We start from the raw sequence: 15,143 nt of genomic DNA, 5'->3' as shown, positions 1-15,143 counted from the left end.
CATCATCGGATGAATTTTTACCTATAATTTTATTTTTTTTTGAGCATACACTAACTAGAAATATCTGGTAAAAATTTGTAACAATACGTGAAACGGTTTTAAATCATATATTAATCATATACAGTTTTTATTTAAATCATATACAGTTATTTTAGAGGAAAATAATAATAACCTTTCTCACTGTAAAAAAGAAACTTTTATTTGAGCCGCTATCTAATGGCAACAGTTAAAAAACAGTTAAAATCATCGAATCAATGAATTTCCACCCATAACTTTTTTTTTTTAGTGTAAATGAATTACAAATATTTAGTGAAAATTTGTAGCAATGTGTAAAACAGTTTTAAATCATCAATCATGCATTTTTTAAGGGAAAAATAATAACCTTTCACTGTAAAAAAAAAAAATTTCTTTTATTTAAGCATAAATGGTCAATAAGGTATTTATGAACATTATAAATCCTAGCAGGACATCGCTGTGCAATATATTGCTATCTAGTGGCAACAATTAAAAAATATTATCGGCTGAATTTTCACTCACCTCTGTATTTAAAAAAACCTATTACACACACACACACACACACACACACAAGTATGTTCAAACCTATGAGAGATACGTCCGCGTCCGCTTGCCCGGAAAAAGAAGACAATCGTCTGACTGATTTCGTGCTTCATCGCGCGTCTTTGCGGTCTTATCATTCACGATCGTTTCGTAAGACACTCGGCGAGGGATGATGCGTCTCGGGCCGCGACTAATCGAGCTTATTTCAATGATGCAGTACTCGTTTCGGAGCGTACAGCGGCGCAGCCGCGAAAAAGTCCCGCCCGCATCGCAAGATAAATTTCTCATCTCGCAATAATAATACGGAACAAGTGATGTCGAGCCTGCATAACGGTGCCACATCGTGGAGCATGATTTGCCGGTACATCAGAATCGATGTCGTAAATTTTTCGCGTGCGCGCGCGCGCTCGCGCTCGCGATTCCGACTTCGTCGGGAAATAATTTATGTGCGTTTTCGAGCACGATTCCTACACGTGGGTGGATACTCGGCCATGTGCGGGCCATCGCCGAGACGATCGCGCGCGATTGAAATATCCGCATGCCGGGATCACCGATGCGCGAAACAATACATTCAGAAAACAAAGCGGGTGTCCTTTTATTGCCCTCGTTGCGATTGCGGCTAAGAAAACGGGGATAAGAGCGCGCTCGTCGGTGTCTCGCCGAGCTCCCGTGCTTCCGATAAAGCTGAACTGACGGAATTGGGAAACGCGATAACGGTGCATTCTAGTCGGGCAAAGCCAGTCGACGATAAACGGACGATAAATAACGACAGACCGTCGTCCAAAGCCAGTCGTGTCTTTGAACGTACGTGTATATATCACACTTAGTGGTTGATCCTTTCGGATGAAATTTACATAGCTCGGAGCAATATTTGAAATTGAAGTATTCTCCCGCTCTTTTGCGGCTTTCAAGTGTTGACATTCAGCTTCTCGAAGTGACATATGGCTCGGCGTTTGATGCACATAATCTCAAATAATCAGTAATGTTCACGGTGGCTGTCAACAAGGAGCGTACGCGATGCGTTTCACATTCCACTTGTAAACAAAAACAAAAATCTTGTGTTGTATTGATTTTTAAATGAAGATTGAAAATTGTCGAAAATCGTAAAGAATTAACCAGTATACTTATGATATTATCCTCATGATAATTAACATAAAGTAACGCAATGCGCAGAACCATTTTACGAGACGGTTTTTGTGCTGAATCGACGCTGAAGCGCTCTCTGCGACGATCGAGCGAAACTAGTTTTTCGTGCGTGCATATTTGACAATTACAAATCATCACGCAAAAAATGCAATGTGTCAGTGATGAGAGAGATTTTCTTCCCCGACGATTGTGCAGGCAGAATCTCACCATCGCTAATTTTCAGCCGGTCATATCGGTATTGACGCGCTTGATAGCCGTAAAGATTTATAGCTTATTCGCAACAACTATACATTTATTTTTTAGGTTAGGCGATGCACAAATATCGGCACTAACGAGTCGTAGAACATTTGGCAACGGAGAAAAGTGCGACATAACTCTTTCTAATGGATGAGTTTACGAAATTTCAGTGGCCTGCCGTCCAGGTGGGATTCTTTTGTCGTTAAGGTAACTGGAACGCCGGCGACGTCCTCTTCCTCCCGCCGTCGTCATAGCCCGGATGGGCAATAATGTTATTGAGTTTTGTTTGGTAACACCAGTAGGCGGTTCCTGTGAATCTGTGATAAAAACATCTTGGGTGAATTCCTACATACAGGGTGTTTGAAAAGAAGTGCGATATCTATACTTGTATTCTTCTAGTCAAAATGAACAAAAAAGTTTCTACGTGTGTACACCAGCGACTAAAAATTCGAAAGTAGTCGAAAATTTAACGTCGAATCAAAATTAAAAGGATTAATTTCGATGTTAACGTATACGTTAACGTAATACATATACGATAATATTTATTTAAATTAATTTCAACAATTGTTTTCGAATGGTCTCACGGAAAAGCAACGTCAAATGGATTGAATAATTCCGGGAAAAATAAATTATTGCTTATATTATATTATAATCGATTAATTAATTATTTAGTTAAAAAAGTTAACATCGTTCAGAGTTCAGAGAATTAATTTTGATTATAATATAATTATAATTGATATTAATTCTCTTAGTTACAATCACGTTACAGTCGAAATTAATACCCTTAACGTTGCCTCGACATGAACTTTCTAGCTGAGCGTTTCAGATAACACAACATACAGCCAGCCTGCTCCGTTTGAAACGCTCTGTACATCCAAGAAGCTTATTTACATCATAATACACATTTGTGCGTCCGATTGCCGTGTAATCCAACATCCAAGATAACGGTTATACCTAATCTCGTTCAGACGACTATCTCTGTTTATAGAATTGTTTTTAATCTCCAAATTTATATTCCATCTTACGGTCATCGTACTTTGCGATCAATCGTCCTTTATACGAGAGCTTCCCAACATTCGGACATCAAACTATCTAGTGATGTCCGAAATCGCTCTCGGCCCGAAAACGTCGGCTCGTGACCTCGCTATTCGGATAATCCGGATAATCCAAATTATTCGAGTCCAAAATGATCAGGAAGGGATCCGGATGAACAAACTGGGACTCGAGTGAAATATTGAAGCCCTAGTTTATATGGATTCCATTTCCTGGTTGCGTCGACATTCAACGAGCCAAATTTACGACAGTGTGGAAACCTAACCTAAGCGGTGTGATTCGAATACGAACCTTGCCCGCAGTATCTCGTCGATACGTATCTGAGCGTCCTGCCGCACCAGCCGCCGCTGATCCTTTCGCGAAATTTCGGCGTAGTGAAGGTATACAGCAGCGGGTTGATCGCGTGCTGTTCACCGGCAAGAAGAATATCACTATCCAAGCGTGAACGTAGGCTGCAAATTATTCGCTCGATTATTATTCAAGCTTAATCTTTCTCTCTCTCGGGCTGTCGAGTCACTCCGTCGCTCGCTCGCTCGCTTCGCGTCGGTGTTCCTTCCGCGTGGAGAATTGTCCGATCTGCGCGGCGGCCATGTTTCCGTCGAGCGACGATTGTCACTCGGCGGAATATATCGCGAAACGAGCGGGAGGGGACGCGGACTTCCGGCTTACACGGCACCGGGTACTTCATTATGGCGACGATCTTCAGCGCTATAATGGGCGCCCAACACGCCGCGTCGGTCAACACGATGAGGAAGAACCTCAGAGGCAACTCGAAGTCGCCGTTCGACAGCGACGTTGCGTTGCGTTGCGTTCTCCAGACGCTGACGAACATGCTGGCGTAAACGTAGCCGATAATGACCAACCTGCAAATGAACGCAATGATAGCCTTGCGCGGGTCTCTCTCGGCCTCCGACCCCCCCCCCCGGGCCCCTCTCTTTTCTCTGCACCGCATGAAATACCTAATAATCGGAGTAATCACGAAAATGAGAACTCGAGTCGAGAGCGCGCGGCGCCGCGCCTCGGTTAAATTCTTTCCTGGATTGAAACGGATCCCGATACTCTATTACCGCGCGCTTCAGCTCATTCGAGAATTCGAACGCCAATGATTGGATTGCGCGATTGCGGAAGGGATTCCGGAAATCGGTCCTTCGGCTGCAATTTTGCTGAAAGAATATCACTGACAAAGTTGCCCGTTGCGTTATACGTTACGTTACGTCGAAAGTATGCAATAACGATCGCTGATTCACCGTAGCCGTAATGTCTTATCGGGAAAAGTCGATTCCATATTGCGTAACTACGCCCGACTGCAAGGCCGTCGTAATAATAATGCGCCGTTTACCCGACGAGATTAAGTCCCAGAAAGATAAAGGCCGAGTACTCCCAGCCGACCAGATACGGATCGTCGATGTGTAGAGGAAAGCACATTCCGTTGACGCCGTAGAACTTCGTGCTGCTCCTCAGATGGATGGCTTCCGATTCGGGAGAGACGAGAGATTTATTTCACTCGGGATCGAGGAGAGAGAGTTGTGTGCGGAAAAGTTTCTCTCTCCCTCTCTCTCTCTCTCTCTCGAGGAGTCTTCATTATACAGAGTGAGGAGAAAAAAGATGGAAACCCTTAAAAGTCTCGAAAGATACAAGGTTTACAAAAGAGTGTTTCAGACAAAAGTTATAAGGCTCAAAACGATGTATTTAGTGATTTTATCAGTTTAATCTCGAGTGGCGTTGCCAAGGTCAGGTTAAGGTCAACTTATCTTTTTTTAACAGAAACTCTCATTTTCTCTGTTATATCAGCTTTTTCTACCAATTAATTCGAACAACTTTTGTCTCGCCACTCAACAACGCCACTCGAGAACAAACTGTTAAGATTAGCAAATACATCGTTTTGAGCCTTATAAACTTTTGTCTGAAACACTTTTCTGTAAAACTTATATCTTTCGAGATTTTTAAGGGTTTCCATCTTTTTTCTCCACCCTGTGTTAGGAAGTTGCACGGATTCTGAGGGCGAATACTTTGATTGATGTATTCACACATTTTGTTATTGAAAGAAATGCTCGAAAAGCACGAAAACATAGCGGCTTTCGATGCAACCTCCTGACGCACTCGGCACTTCGTTACGGCGTTCGAAATACGAACTAAAATGAGGAGGGACTTGCCTTGCTCCGGCGTCTCCGCGGCTTTCAACGGCTCTCGATACAGGAAGAGGATTATCCCATCCCCCTTGCGAAAACAAACCTGGCATAATGGCGAGGATCAGTCCGGCGACCCAGATGACGATCATCGACAAGAATGCGGCTTGAGATGTCATGGCACGGTGGCGCCTCAAAGGGGCAGTGATCAGGACAAATCGCTCCACGGACATGAATGACAGGATGAGCACGGAGACCTGGATGAATACAGAGAATCATGAATATGAGAATCACTCGTGCTCTCACTTTGGCGGCGTGATTTCGTGACGTACGACATTCTCGAGTATCATCGGTTGATCTCCGCGTCTGTCGTCGCACACTCGGAATGATGTTGTAAAATCTCGCGAAGGGAACGATCGCGGAAGACTACTAGAGGTTCGCGAACTCTTCGCTCGTTTTCTCAGCGAGCTCGGGAATGCGCGAATGCTCGTGACACAAACGGTACCGTTAAATAATAATTGTACGTTGCGAATTGAAAATCGTCCGCTTCAGCGAGAGGTGTTAATGCGCATACCTCGGATGACGTCATCGCCAACGCTCCTAGAAGCGTGCAGGGCCACGAGGACATCCACGTACTCTCGCCTCCTCTTTGTAGTTATCGCGGAACCTCACGTCTTCTACGGCGATTATGAAGAGATATATTCCCATCAACATGTCGGACACTGCAAAAGGATCACGTGACTTACCGCCCTGTGATTTATCGCGGGCCCAACATTGATACACACGATCGATCATCGTGTTGCGCTTTGTTGTGAGCCGCAACGACGATGACTCGCGTGCACTTCGTGATTCGTGCGTTACCGCGAATCATTTGAATGCGGATTATTTATGCGCTTGTTATCTCTCGCGTCTGCGTAACGGTTGTGTGTATGTGTGTGTGTGTGTGTGTGTGAGATGCTGTGTGATATGGAGCTACAGCGGGCAATTCGCGCTCGCGTTTCGCTGAGTTCTTCGGATTTCTACGAAACATTGAGCGAAATCGATACGATTTAGCTAAATAGTCGATACTCAAACATGTAAGGGACATAGATTGTGGAGAGTTATTTAAAAATATTGCGTTATTAGAAAAACTTTGTATTGAGCTGGCCGATAAGTAACGTCGGATCTTTCCGTAGGAGATTATTTCTGCTGTTTTTAAAACAAAAGACTACTCATAGTCCATAAAACGCGTAGTTTAGTACAAAAGCTGAGGTTTTAACGTGTGATTTAAAACAAAAAGTTTATTATATTTGGTTAAATTTGTTTTAATGCTTATTTTGATTTAGAGACGAGAACAACGGGAAGTATTTTCGTGCAATTATTCTTTTTTATTGCCACATCTGGAAGCTTTTTTAATTGATAATTTGGGTTTTTGGGTCGCTAAATATGAATCCATCATCAAAATTCCACGATGGCTGATTCAATACAACGAAGCGAGAATTTAAAAAAAACCCAAATATCTACGCCATTTTGAATTTCGAAAATTTGAACGGATTTGTAATCAGCGACATTAAAAACTCCTAGATACCTAGTTTCACGGAAATTGGTTGAATTTAGAATTTTACGTCCGCCATATTGGATTCGCCGTTTTGAATTTCGGAAATCTGACAACGGATTCGTAATCAGCGACTCAGAAAATCCCTGGATACAAAGTATTATAGAAATCGGTTAAAAGGAAAAATTCGTGGCTCAAAGGGTTAAAAGAGTCTCTAGATATGATAATTTTCAATCATTGATGACTCAATAACTATTGCGATTTTTGCAAAATGGTACATGACTTTTCTTCTCAGTTTGACCCGATTAATTTTTTCACAATTTTTCCTTTCCTAAATATCCCGGACATCCTGTATATATATATATATATATATATATATATATATATATATATATATATATATATATATATATTGGTCAACCCAATATAATTACCTGCGAGATTCCCGATGACAATACTCAAGACACGATTCTCGTCCCTGACGGTGAACCTTCCCTACAAGACGAGACCATTACCCAGACAGGTAACAAAAGAGATACTCCAGACGATTACCCTTAACAAGGGTGTGTGCCCAGCAAATGAGACATCGATGACACGCCTTGAGAGAAAGAGGAATGACTCGCTTTGAGAAAAGAGGAGAAGATGGAGAAACAATCGTTCAAATGAGGAAGAACACGTTTCCTAGACGCTGTAAACTCTCGGGAAAGAAATCGTTCATTTTATTTAAGTAAAAGAATTTAGATTTAAGTAAATATGCTATGATATACTATCAGTATTCGCCGAGTGAATATTTCTCATTTTTTAGATATTTTCCTCTCGCTGTAACTTTTGTTGCGATTTTTTTTTTCCGGTAAATTAATCGTTGGTAATCAGAAAACTCCAATTGTGACACACACACACACACACACACACACACACACACACACGTGGCCTTACCATCGTTAGTGGGGCCGCATTTCTGTACGTTTGGTGTGTAAGTCATGCAGTAATGGAACTTCTTGAAGTATCTGAAATTTGAATCTACTTGATTTTAGTTGTTCAGTGTGCGCGTTGATTTATATTCTGTCTTTGTCTTTGTTTCCAACGAGCCACCTCGAGTAATAGAGAGACGTACACAAAGTTGAGTTTCGGCAACTTGTCGAACACCCTCTTGTTCATATTGTCCATGTTGATGTCTTCGACGCTTCTGAAATGTAACGTGATTGCTTCATTGAGCAAGATAACCGGCCAGTTCGTCGCGTTAACGAGAAACGCGGAAATCGCTCAGTCGAGCGCATAAAGCTAATGCGGTGGGAAAATCAGCGGGTGGCTTCACTTCGCATCGCATTTTCACACATCTCTCATCGCGATATCTCGCCAAATGAAAAAGGAATACCACATGAGCCACGGAGCTTCCTCCGAGAGACGCAGAGAGACGCAACTTACAGAGAACGAAGGTTACTCAGCGGATTAAAGAGAGTCTGCGGTAACTCGCCGACGGGATTGTAACCGATTAATCTGCAAGAACGAGATTATATCAGGCTCTCTTTGCCGGGGCGACGTGTTTTACGTTAGCCGAACGGGTTCCGCTTTACACGCGCGCGTGCATACTTAAATTATAATTAAAACCGGTCGCGCGCGCTTCGTGACGTTTTCGTAGTTCACTTTCACGAGCGGATAAACTCGGCGCGGTAAGCACAACAACAAGCAAAGCTGCGGGAGGGTTGTGATAAGACCGGGGCTAAGCTCGCGCGCACTTACAGCTTCGTCAGATTATTCACAGGTCTGAACACATTCGGCGGCAGCGTCACTATCTCGTTGTGGGCCAAGTCGCTGCAATGAGATTGTAATTTGGAATAACTCGTGCGATCGAGGCGCAATTCATTTAGACGCGTTCGAGTCAGGATTGGCATGTTTTGAACCTTTTGTTTGCAAAACAAAGGTTTTAAACATGTTTCAAACATTCCACAATTTTAAACATGCTTTTCTTAAGTGTTTTATATAAATTTTTAATAGACTATTAATGATAACGCGATTAATAATGACGTAAATTATTAATGATATAAATTTTATCTTTTCACGAAATATTTTTCTCTCTTCATATTTCATCGTCGATTACAATGTTACACACAAATATGTACAGAGTATTTCAAAAGTCCCGGAACGGCTAAATATCTTGACAATAAAGCATTTTAGAGAAAAATGTTTTATACAAAAGTGTTAGAATTTCAAATGACGCATTACATAGCAATATTAACATGACCCTGAATAGTGCTGTCAAGGTCATGTAAAAATCACTTTAAAATTCTTAAACGGAAACCCCCGTTTTTTTATCATATCATCTTTTTCTATCAATGAATTTGGATAAATTTTGTCTGAAATATTTTTTTACTTGCCTAATATTTTCTGAAATACTTAAGGAAAACTTTTTCGATATTTAGTTTACGATATCTCGGCAACTATTTGTCGGAAGAAAAAGTGGTGCTAGACTTTGTTCTACTCTATTTGGTCTTAAGAAATACGCTATTCTTAATTTTTATCAACTCGATGACTTTTGAAAATTTCCACTTCACTCTCTATTCAAGGTTGTATTAACATTGTTGCATGCAACGCGTCATTTGAAATTCTACAACTTTAATATAAAACATTTTTCTCTAAAATACGTTATTTTCCAGATGTGGCCGTTCCGGGATTTTTGGAACACTCTGTACATCATATTGCACGTTTATAAAAATTAATTATTATATGATATATGATACATATATATACATATTTATCATAGTTTATTTAATATATTATATTTTTTCGTCTAAAAACTGAATTTTTTCCGTCTAAAACTGAACTGATGGAATTAAAGGTCCTAAAAATGGCCGCCAATCAAAATCAAAGGAAACATTGATGACCCGCAGTTGATTTTCTAGAGAACTAACCGTGTTATAAGGGAAACGAGTATTAGAAATCATCAGCCTTAATCGTGTTTTTTGCACTTGTTTAAAACATAAAAAGCAGCTTTAAACGAAAAAAATGTTTGTTCTCTTGTTTTAAACATGTTTTCTGCCAATTTTGGCTCGAGCTGTTAATTGAAATTAATCGCGCGTTTCGGCGTGTAACGTTAACGTGCGGCACACACACAGAGAGAGAGAGAGAGAGAGAGAGAGAGAGAGAGAGAGAGAGAGAGAGAGAGAGAGAGAGAGAGAGAGAGCCGGCGCCGGCAGTTGCACCGATCGCGATCGAGCTGCATTATTATTAAACATCCGCGAACTTACAGCATGACAAGCCGCCGTAGAGCGCGGAACGCGCGCTCGTCGACGCTGCTAATGCCATTGTGCTCCATCCTCCTGAATCATCGTCGCTCCGTTAGCAGCTCGCACGGCTCTCATTAACAATGACAGCAATCGCTTCCGTAATCTACTTACGTACGTACAGTAATTTCAAATCGGGGCATCCGGCGAACAGGTCTTCCGTTATCGACTCGAAGCGATTCTTGCTCAACACTCTGAAACGTTACTTCGGAAAATTGGGAACGCGCACGTGCGAACGCGCACTCAACACCCGCTGGACTCACATTGTCGTCAGCGTCGACCATCGTGGGAGCCTCAGAGTGGACGTCGTCAACAGGTTGCCCGTCAAGTCTCTATTTGTAAACGGAGAGATAATCCGCCGAGGTAATCGTTGCGAACAAAAGCAAGCCGACTTCCAAGCCACGCGAATCAGCATCGATTCCACCGGTGCGTGGAATTCGCCTGCACCTCGATGGAAACGATACGACACAGACGGCTGGAATTCCCGGCGCGATTTCGTCTAATCGCCGCTCGGACTTTATACATTAGTCGCTGTCCTCCATACGAAGGTTATCGCGATTAACTTGCTGCGCGCACCGAGGAAGTAATTTGCAAGCGAATCTATATTTTCATAACGAATCTCCTGGCTGGCCCGATGCGCTGATTACACCAAATAGTACCGCACGCGCGCTTATCACGCGCACATTAGATTACTCGGAGACTAATGGCCGAGTGCGATTCTCGCGAGTTACGAGGCTGAACATAGTGAAAAATGCGGACGGTAATATTTGCAAATGAAGCGGCTCAATAAATGGAGCAGAATATAAGCTCTCCGGTGATAACGTCATATAACTCCGACGTCAAACGGGAAAGCCGCGCGTAACGCCCTCGTCTACGAGCTAACGTTACATAGACGGTTGGATTAAAGAAAAAAAAGAGAAAGGAAAAAGCAGACGCCGATAAAAATAACAAGCATTCAGTTCGTGAGGAATTTAACAGATCGAGATCGGCCGTTACGTTTGAAATAATTTTAGATAGACTCTTGTATCGCACGACGATTTACATGTTCGATAAGTCGGTGCTATTCTCCAGGTCGGAAAAATCCGCTTCCGCAATCTTGTTTTGCTCCAGTTTCAGAGTCTGCAGCTCGGTTAGCCCCTTCAGATGCCCAGGCTGTATCTCTCTGATCTTATTTTTACCGAGATCTCTGTGCACATAAACGAACGGTTTCGGCTCAGTTGCGTCTTCAGTATCTTCAGAGGAATTATAAATTGTTAAGATACAGGGCTGGGAAGTAACTCGTTATACCTGTGACAAAGTTACAGTTACAGTTATTTTTTTGCGGTAACTATAACTCAACTTCGTAGCATTTTCTTCCATCTATAACTGTAACTTGACTTAGCTACATTGATAACTAGTAACTAATTTAATAGTTACTTTATATATTTCAAACTTAAGTTTCTGGTCAGCACGATAACACGATAATGCTTCATGTCCAATAAGCATACAGTTACTCTGGCTGCATTTGGAAAATGCGCTATTGCGTCATCTATCTTTGTCGCTCATTAAATGTAAAACAAGGATAAAATGATGGAATACCGCTGATAGTCTCCTCTCCGAATGCAACTTGTATTTCTTTCAAAAAAATTGCACGCTTATTGGACATTTTCGTCGCGCGTCGCCAGTCTATATTCGTTAACATAACCTGCGTTCAGCGTGAAGTCCGTTGCGTGGTTTCAGTTATATAAAAAATTCAAGCAATGGATAAAATATCTCAATCTTCGGGGAAGGATTGTAAAATGCATAGTCAGCATATGCAGAAATATTCGAGTTACAGCAAAAATTTGGAAACGAGAACAACTGGGCATTTTTCTGCAAAATTTGCGCTGGCACAAAATTGCATTCATGCAAGTAGGACTTTAACTGCAAATTTAAGAAAACATATGTAAGTGTAAGTCTTTATTTATAAAATATCAATATATTTTTTAATGGAAAAATCTAATTTTTGATATTAAGATTACTTTTAGTATTTTTAGTATTTATTATCCTCATCAAATTCTTTCACTTTCTTACAATTGTTATTAATAGTCTAAAAGAATAAATATGAATTGTTTAAATTAATGAATCTAATTTGTAAAAATTGTATACAATATGAGGAATATATAATAATCAATAAACAACTTTTATATAAAATTGAAGGAATTTTTACAATTACGAAATTTAAAATAACGGCACAATTATTGTAATAAAAGTAATTGAAAAGTAACGACTTGTTACTTTCTAAATAACTATAACTGTAACATTATTGTTATTTTTCAGAGCCAGTAACTTGTAACTAGTTACTTTTTCAGTGAAAAAAACTATAACTGTAACTAAATACTTTTACAAAGTAACTTTCCTAGCCCTGTTAAAATATAAAGTATATATAGGGTGTCTGAGGTGGAAAAGTAGTGGAAAAACGCTCGCATGCAGATCGGATGAAAATGAACATACAAAAAGCCTCTGCCGTTTCACTACGGAGAATTTAAATATTCCGAGAAACATTCACTTATTGGTGATTTTATTCCAATATTTTTACACGCCGAAATTAATTTATATGAAAAAGGTTATATAATCCCATAAAAAAAAAAATAAAATTAAAGGAAACTTTCGAAAACGGCCGAGGCTCACAATTGTCTGTTGGCAATATTGAATAATAATTGATGATTCTATCGCATCGCGCGCGTCGATTGACCAATTACTACAATTTACGTAATTTCTCGTCTCCTGCGACTCTTGATTAATGACGTCGAAAGCGAGAGAGCACACGTTGAAATGAAAGGATATATTCATAAAACGACGCTCGTAATTGATCGAGTAGATTTGTCAAACAGTTCCTCTTGCCCTGATAATCAATCAATTACTGTAAAATTAACGTGACGTATGTATATGTAATCTTTTTAACGTAACTTTTTTGCAATCATTTATCGATTACTAGAGATATTAAGGAAAATGTTCCGACCATTTTCCAGATATGCTCGATTGCAAGCGTCATTTGGTGGGTACATCTATTTATTTCGAAGTACTTTGTAAAAATTTTTACAGTGTACTTCTCTTCTTGCTTTTGACGTTATAATTTAAGATAGCTGTGACGAGAATTATACCTCGACATTTTACGTAGTATTTTGCAAAATGACAAGGATAATGGTAGGATTTGAATTTAACGAGTTCTACCTGTACACGAGCGGTGTCAGACACTCAAAATTCAGACACCCTGTAGATTACGCAGGTACTCACAATCGAATCAATCGACTTTGTCGAAGGAACATCCCCACTTCCAATTCGGTTACACTGTTTGCATGAAGATTCCTGAAGTTACAGAAAATTCCAACGCTTTGTACAACGTTTGCAAATTATTTTTCTTTCGCCACATAGAAGGGGCGCACATTACAATGCAACTTACAATGAACGTATATTCGGGTATCTCGATAACGCATCACAGGGCAAACGCGTGAGCGAACTATTGCGCATGTGTCTGTAAAAGTCTCACGTTAATATTATACTGACGACATGATAAATGAGTCAGCAGAGCTGCTTCGCGAGGAATCGCTCCGCATATAACGTAACGTTGTTGCAAAAGTACAATCTGTGCGAAACGTACAGCATTACGATACTCGTCGACAAGTCCTGCGGCACGTTAGTGCGTTTCTCGCAAAATATATTGCACCTGAAGTTAATGCACCCGTCGGATCCGTTAAACGTGCCTGCAAAGAGAAACAAATGAAATATTTTTTATATTTATATTTATTTATATTTTTTATATTTATATTCATATTTACTTTTTTTTATATTTATATGTTTGATAATATTACTGCAGTTTCCAGGGTCCTCCCAGTCCTTGATTTTTATGGAGAAATTCCACATACCGTGCATGTCAACTGCGTGCAAGTAAAGTTACCGATTAGAGAAGGAAGTGAAATTATTTATTGGAAACCTGCAGATGTCTAAATGTTTCTTTTTCTTTCATATTTAATGAACCGCGACTAAAAATGCACGTTACCGCTGGTTGCCAAAATAATGCATATCTCAAAGTGAAAAAAATCGGTGAGGTATACCCTTTTCTATGTATTTACCATTTCTCGCAATAACGAGTCTCTATTTCAGTCTCTGTGTGAGTATAAAACTAAAAATTATATACAAAATACTTATAATTTAGTCAAAGACCAATAAATACCGAAGAGACAGAACCAAGGTGGACACTTGAGAAAACTCGCGGAAGAAATAAGCAATTATCGCAAGGGTCGGCTGAAAACGGGATCAAGATGAGTTGTACTTTGTGTACCAGCGTACGCCCACGGGAACACAGTTAATCCGGCGAATTCCGACTACGTAATGAATCAAATCCCAAGATAGTCGCGCGCCCGTGGCGTCGCGGAGTTGAAGCACACGTGCGCGCCCCGGCGCGCCTGTGTTAATCGAAATCTCTCCGGAGCGGCGAGAATCAAATCAACGACAAGGACACCTGAATTGCAGATACCTTCGCCGATGTAGTACATGAGTCCAGAGTACAGCAGGCAGAGCGTTACAACGAGTAAAGCCGACGATGCAAACGTATCTGTACCTCATGATGTCCCCTTGCTTATAATCGCTGCAAACTCGATCGTCCAAAGTCTTCAAGTTCGAATCGACGTGCCTCGTCCAGGAGGCGAGATGTGCAGCGTGCTAGCGCTCCGCGCGTTAACTGTGTGTGACACCCCAGCTGGATTTATCCGCCCGGTGGAAAGCTCCCTAAGGCGCGCGCGCGCGCGCGTGTCCCGTCGGATCTCTCTCTCTCTCTCTCGGCCAGCGATGCGTGCGAATAAAATTCATCGCGTGTGCCTTGCGAGTTTCTTATCACGGGAGCAAGATTTTCGCAGCGCTCGGACGCGACCGAGCGCACCTCGCAAGGCACTTCGGCCATTTTCCAGGTAATAAAGCAGCGAGAGAAAAATCGCACGAGATGCCGAAAGCATCTCGTGCGATGCAGGCGGAATCTGGAGATAGGCACCGCACTAACGTTCTCCCGTCAGCGCCCGTGCGCGGTGGTGCGCGGTGCGCGGGAGGAGGGAGAGATTTTGACCCCGGGAGGTCAAAGGGCACGTCGTGCCTCGCCTGAGATACGACATAATGCGGCTCATGAGACATGCAGATTTATCTGCACCTTTCGAGATTACTCACGCGGCCGAGTCGCGTGAGCGACTCGCACCGCTG

The 15,143-nt window shown here is 41.4% G+C and overlaps 1 protein-coding gene across 1 annotated transcript; it reads right to left on the bottom strand.

Annotated features, from left to right (window-relative positions):
* Positions 1-414: 414 nt before the first annotated feature.
* LOC105186258 (relaxin receptor 1) lies at positions 415-14,647 on the bottom strand. Its single transcript, XM_083287591.1, is given in 24 exon segments — positions 415-2,258; positions 3,286-3,397; positions 3,400-3,446; positions 3,664-3,857; positions 4,334-4,463; positions 5,227-5,377; positions 5,695-5,757; positions 5,760-5,842; positions 7,089-7,224; positions 7,227-7,252; positions 7,591-7,661; positions 7,769-7,840; positions 8,080-8,151; positions 8,395-8,466; positions 9,900-9,971; positions 10,058-10,129; positions 10,199-10,267; positions 10,978-11,121; positions 13,191-13,262; positions 13,357-13,428; positions 13,555-13,657; positions 13,733-13,831; positions 14,431-14,486; positions 14,488-14,647. Coding segments are annotated over 24 exon segments (2,181 nt in total). The 5' UTR covers positions 14,520-14,647; the 3' UTR covers positions 415-2,097.
* Positions 14,648-15,143: the final 496 nt, after the last annotated feature.

Source organism: Harpegnathos saltator, unplaced genomic scaffold, assembly GCF_003227715.2.
Source record: "Harpegnathos saltator strain DR-91 unplaced genomic scaffold, Hsal_v8.6 scaffold381, whole genome shotgun sequence".
NCBI lineage: Eukaryota > Metazoa > Arthropoda > Insecta > Hymenoptera > Formicidae > Harpegnathos > Harpegnathos saltator.
This window is presented reverse-complemented; position numbering and strand designations above follow the sequence as displayed.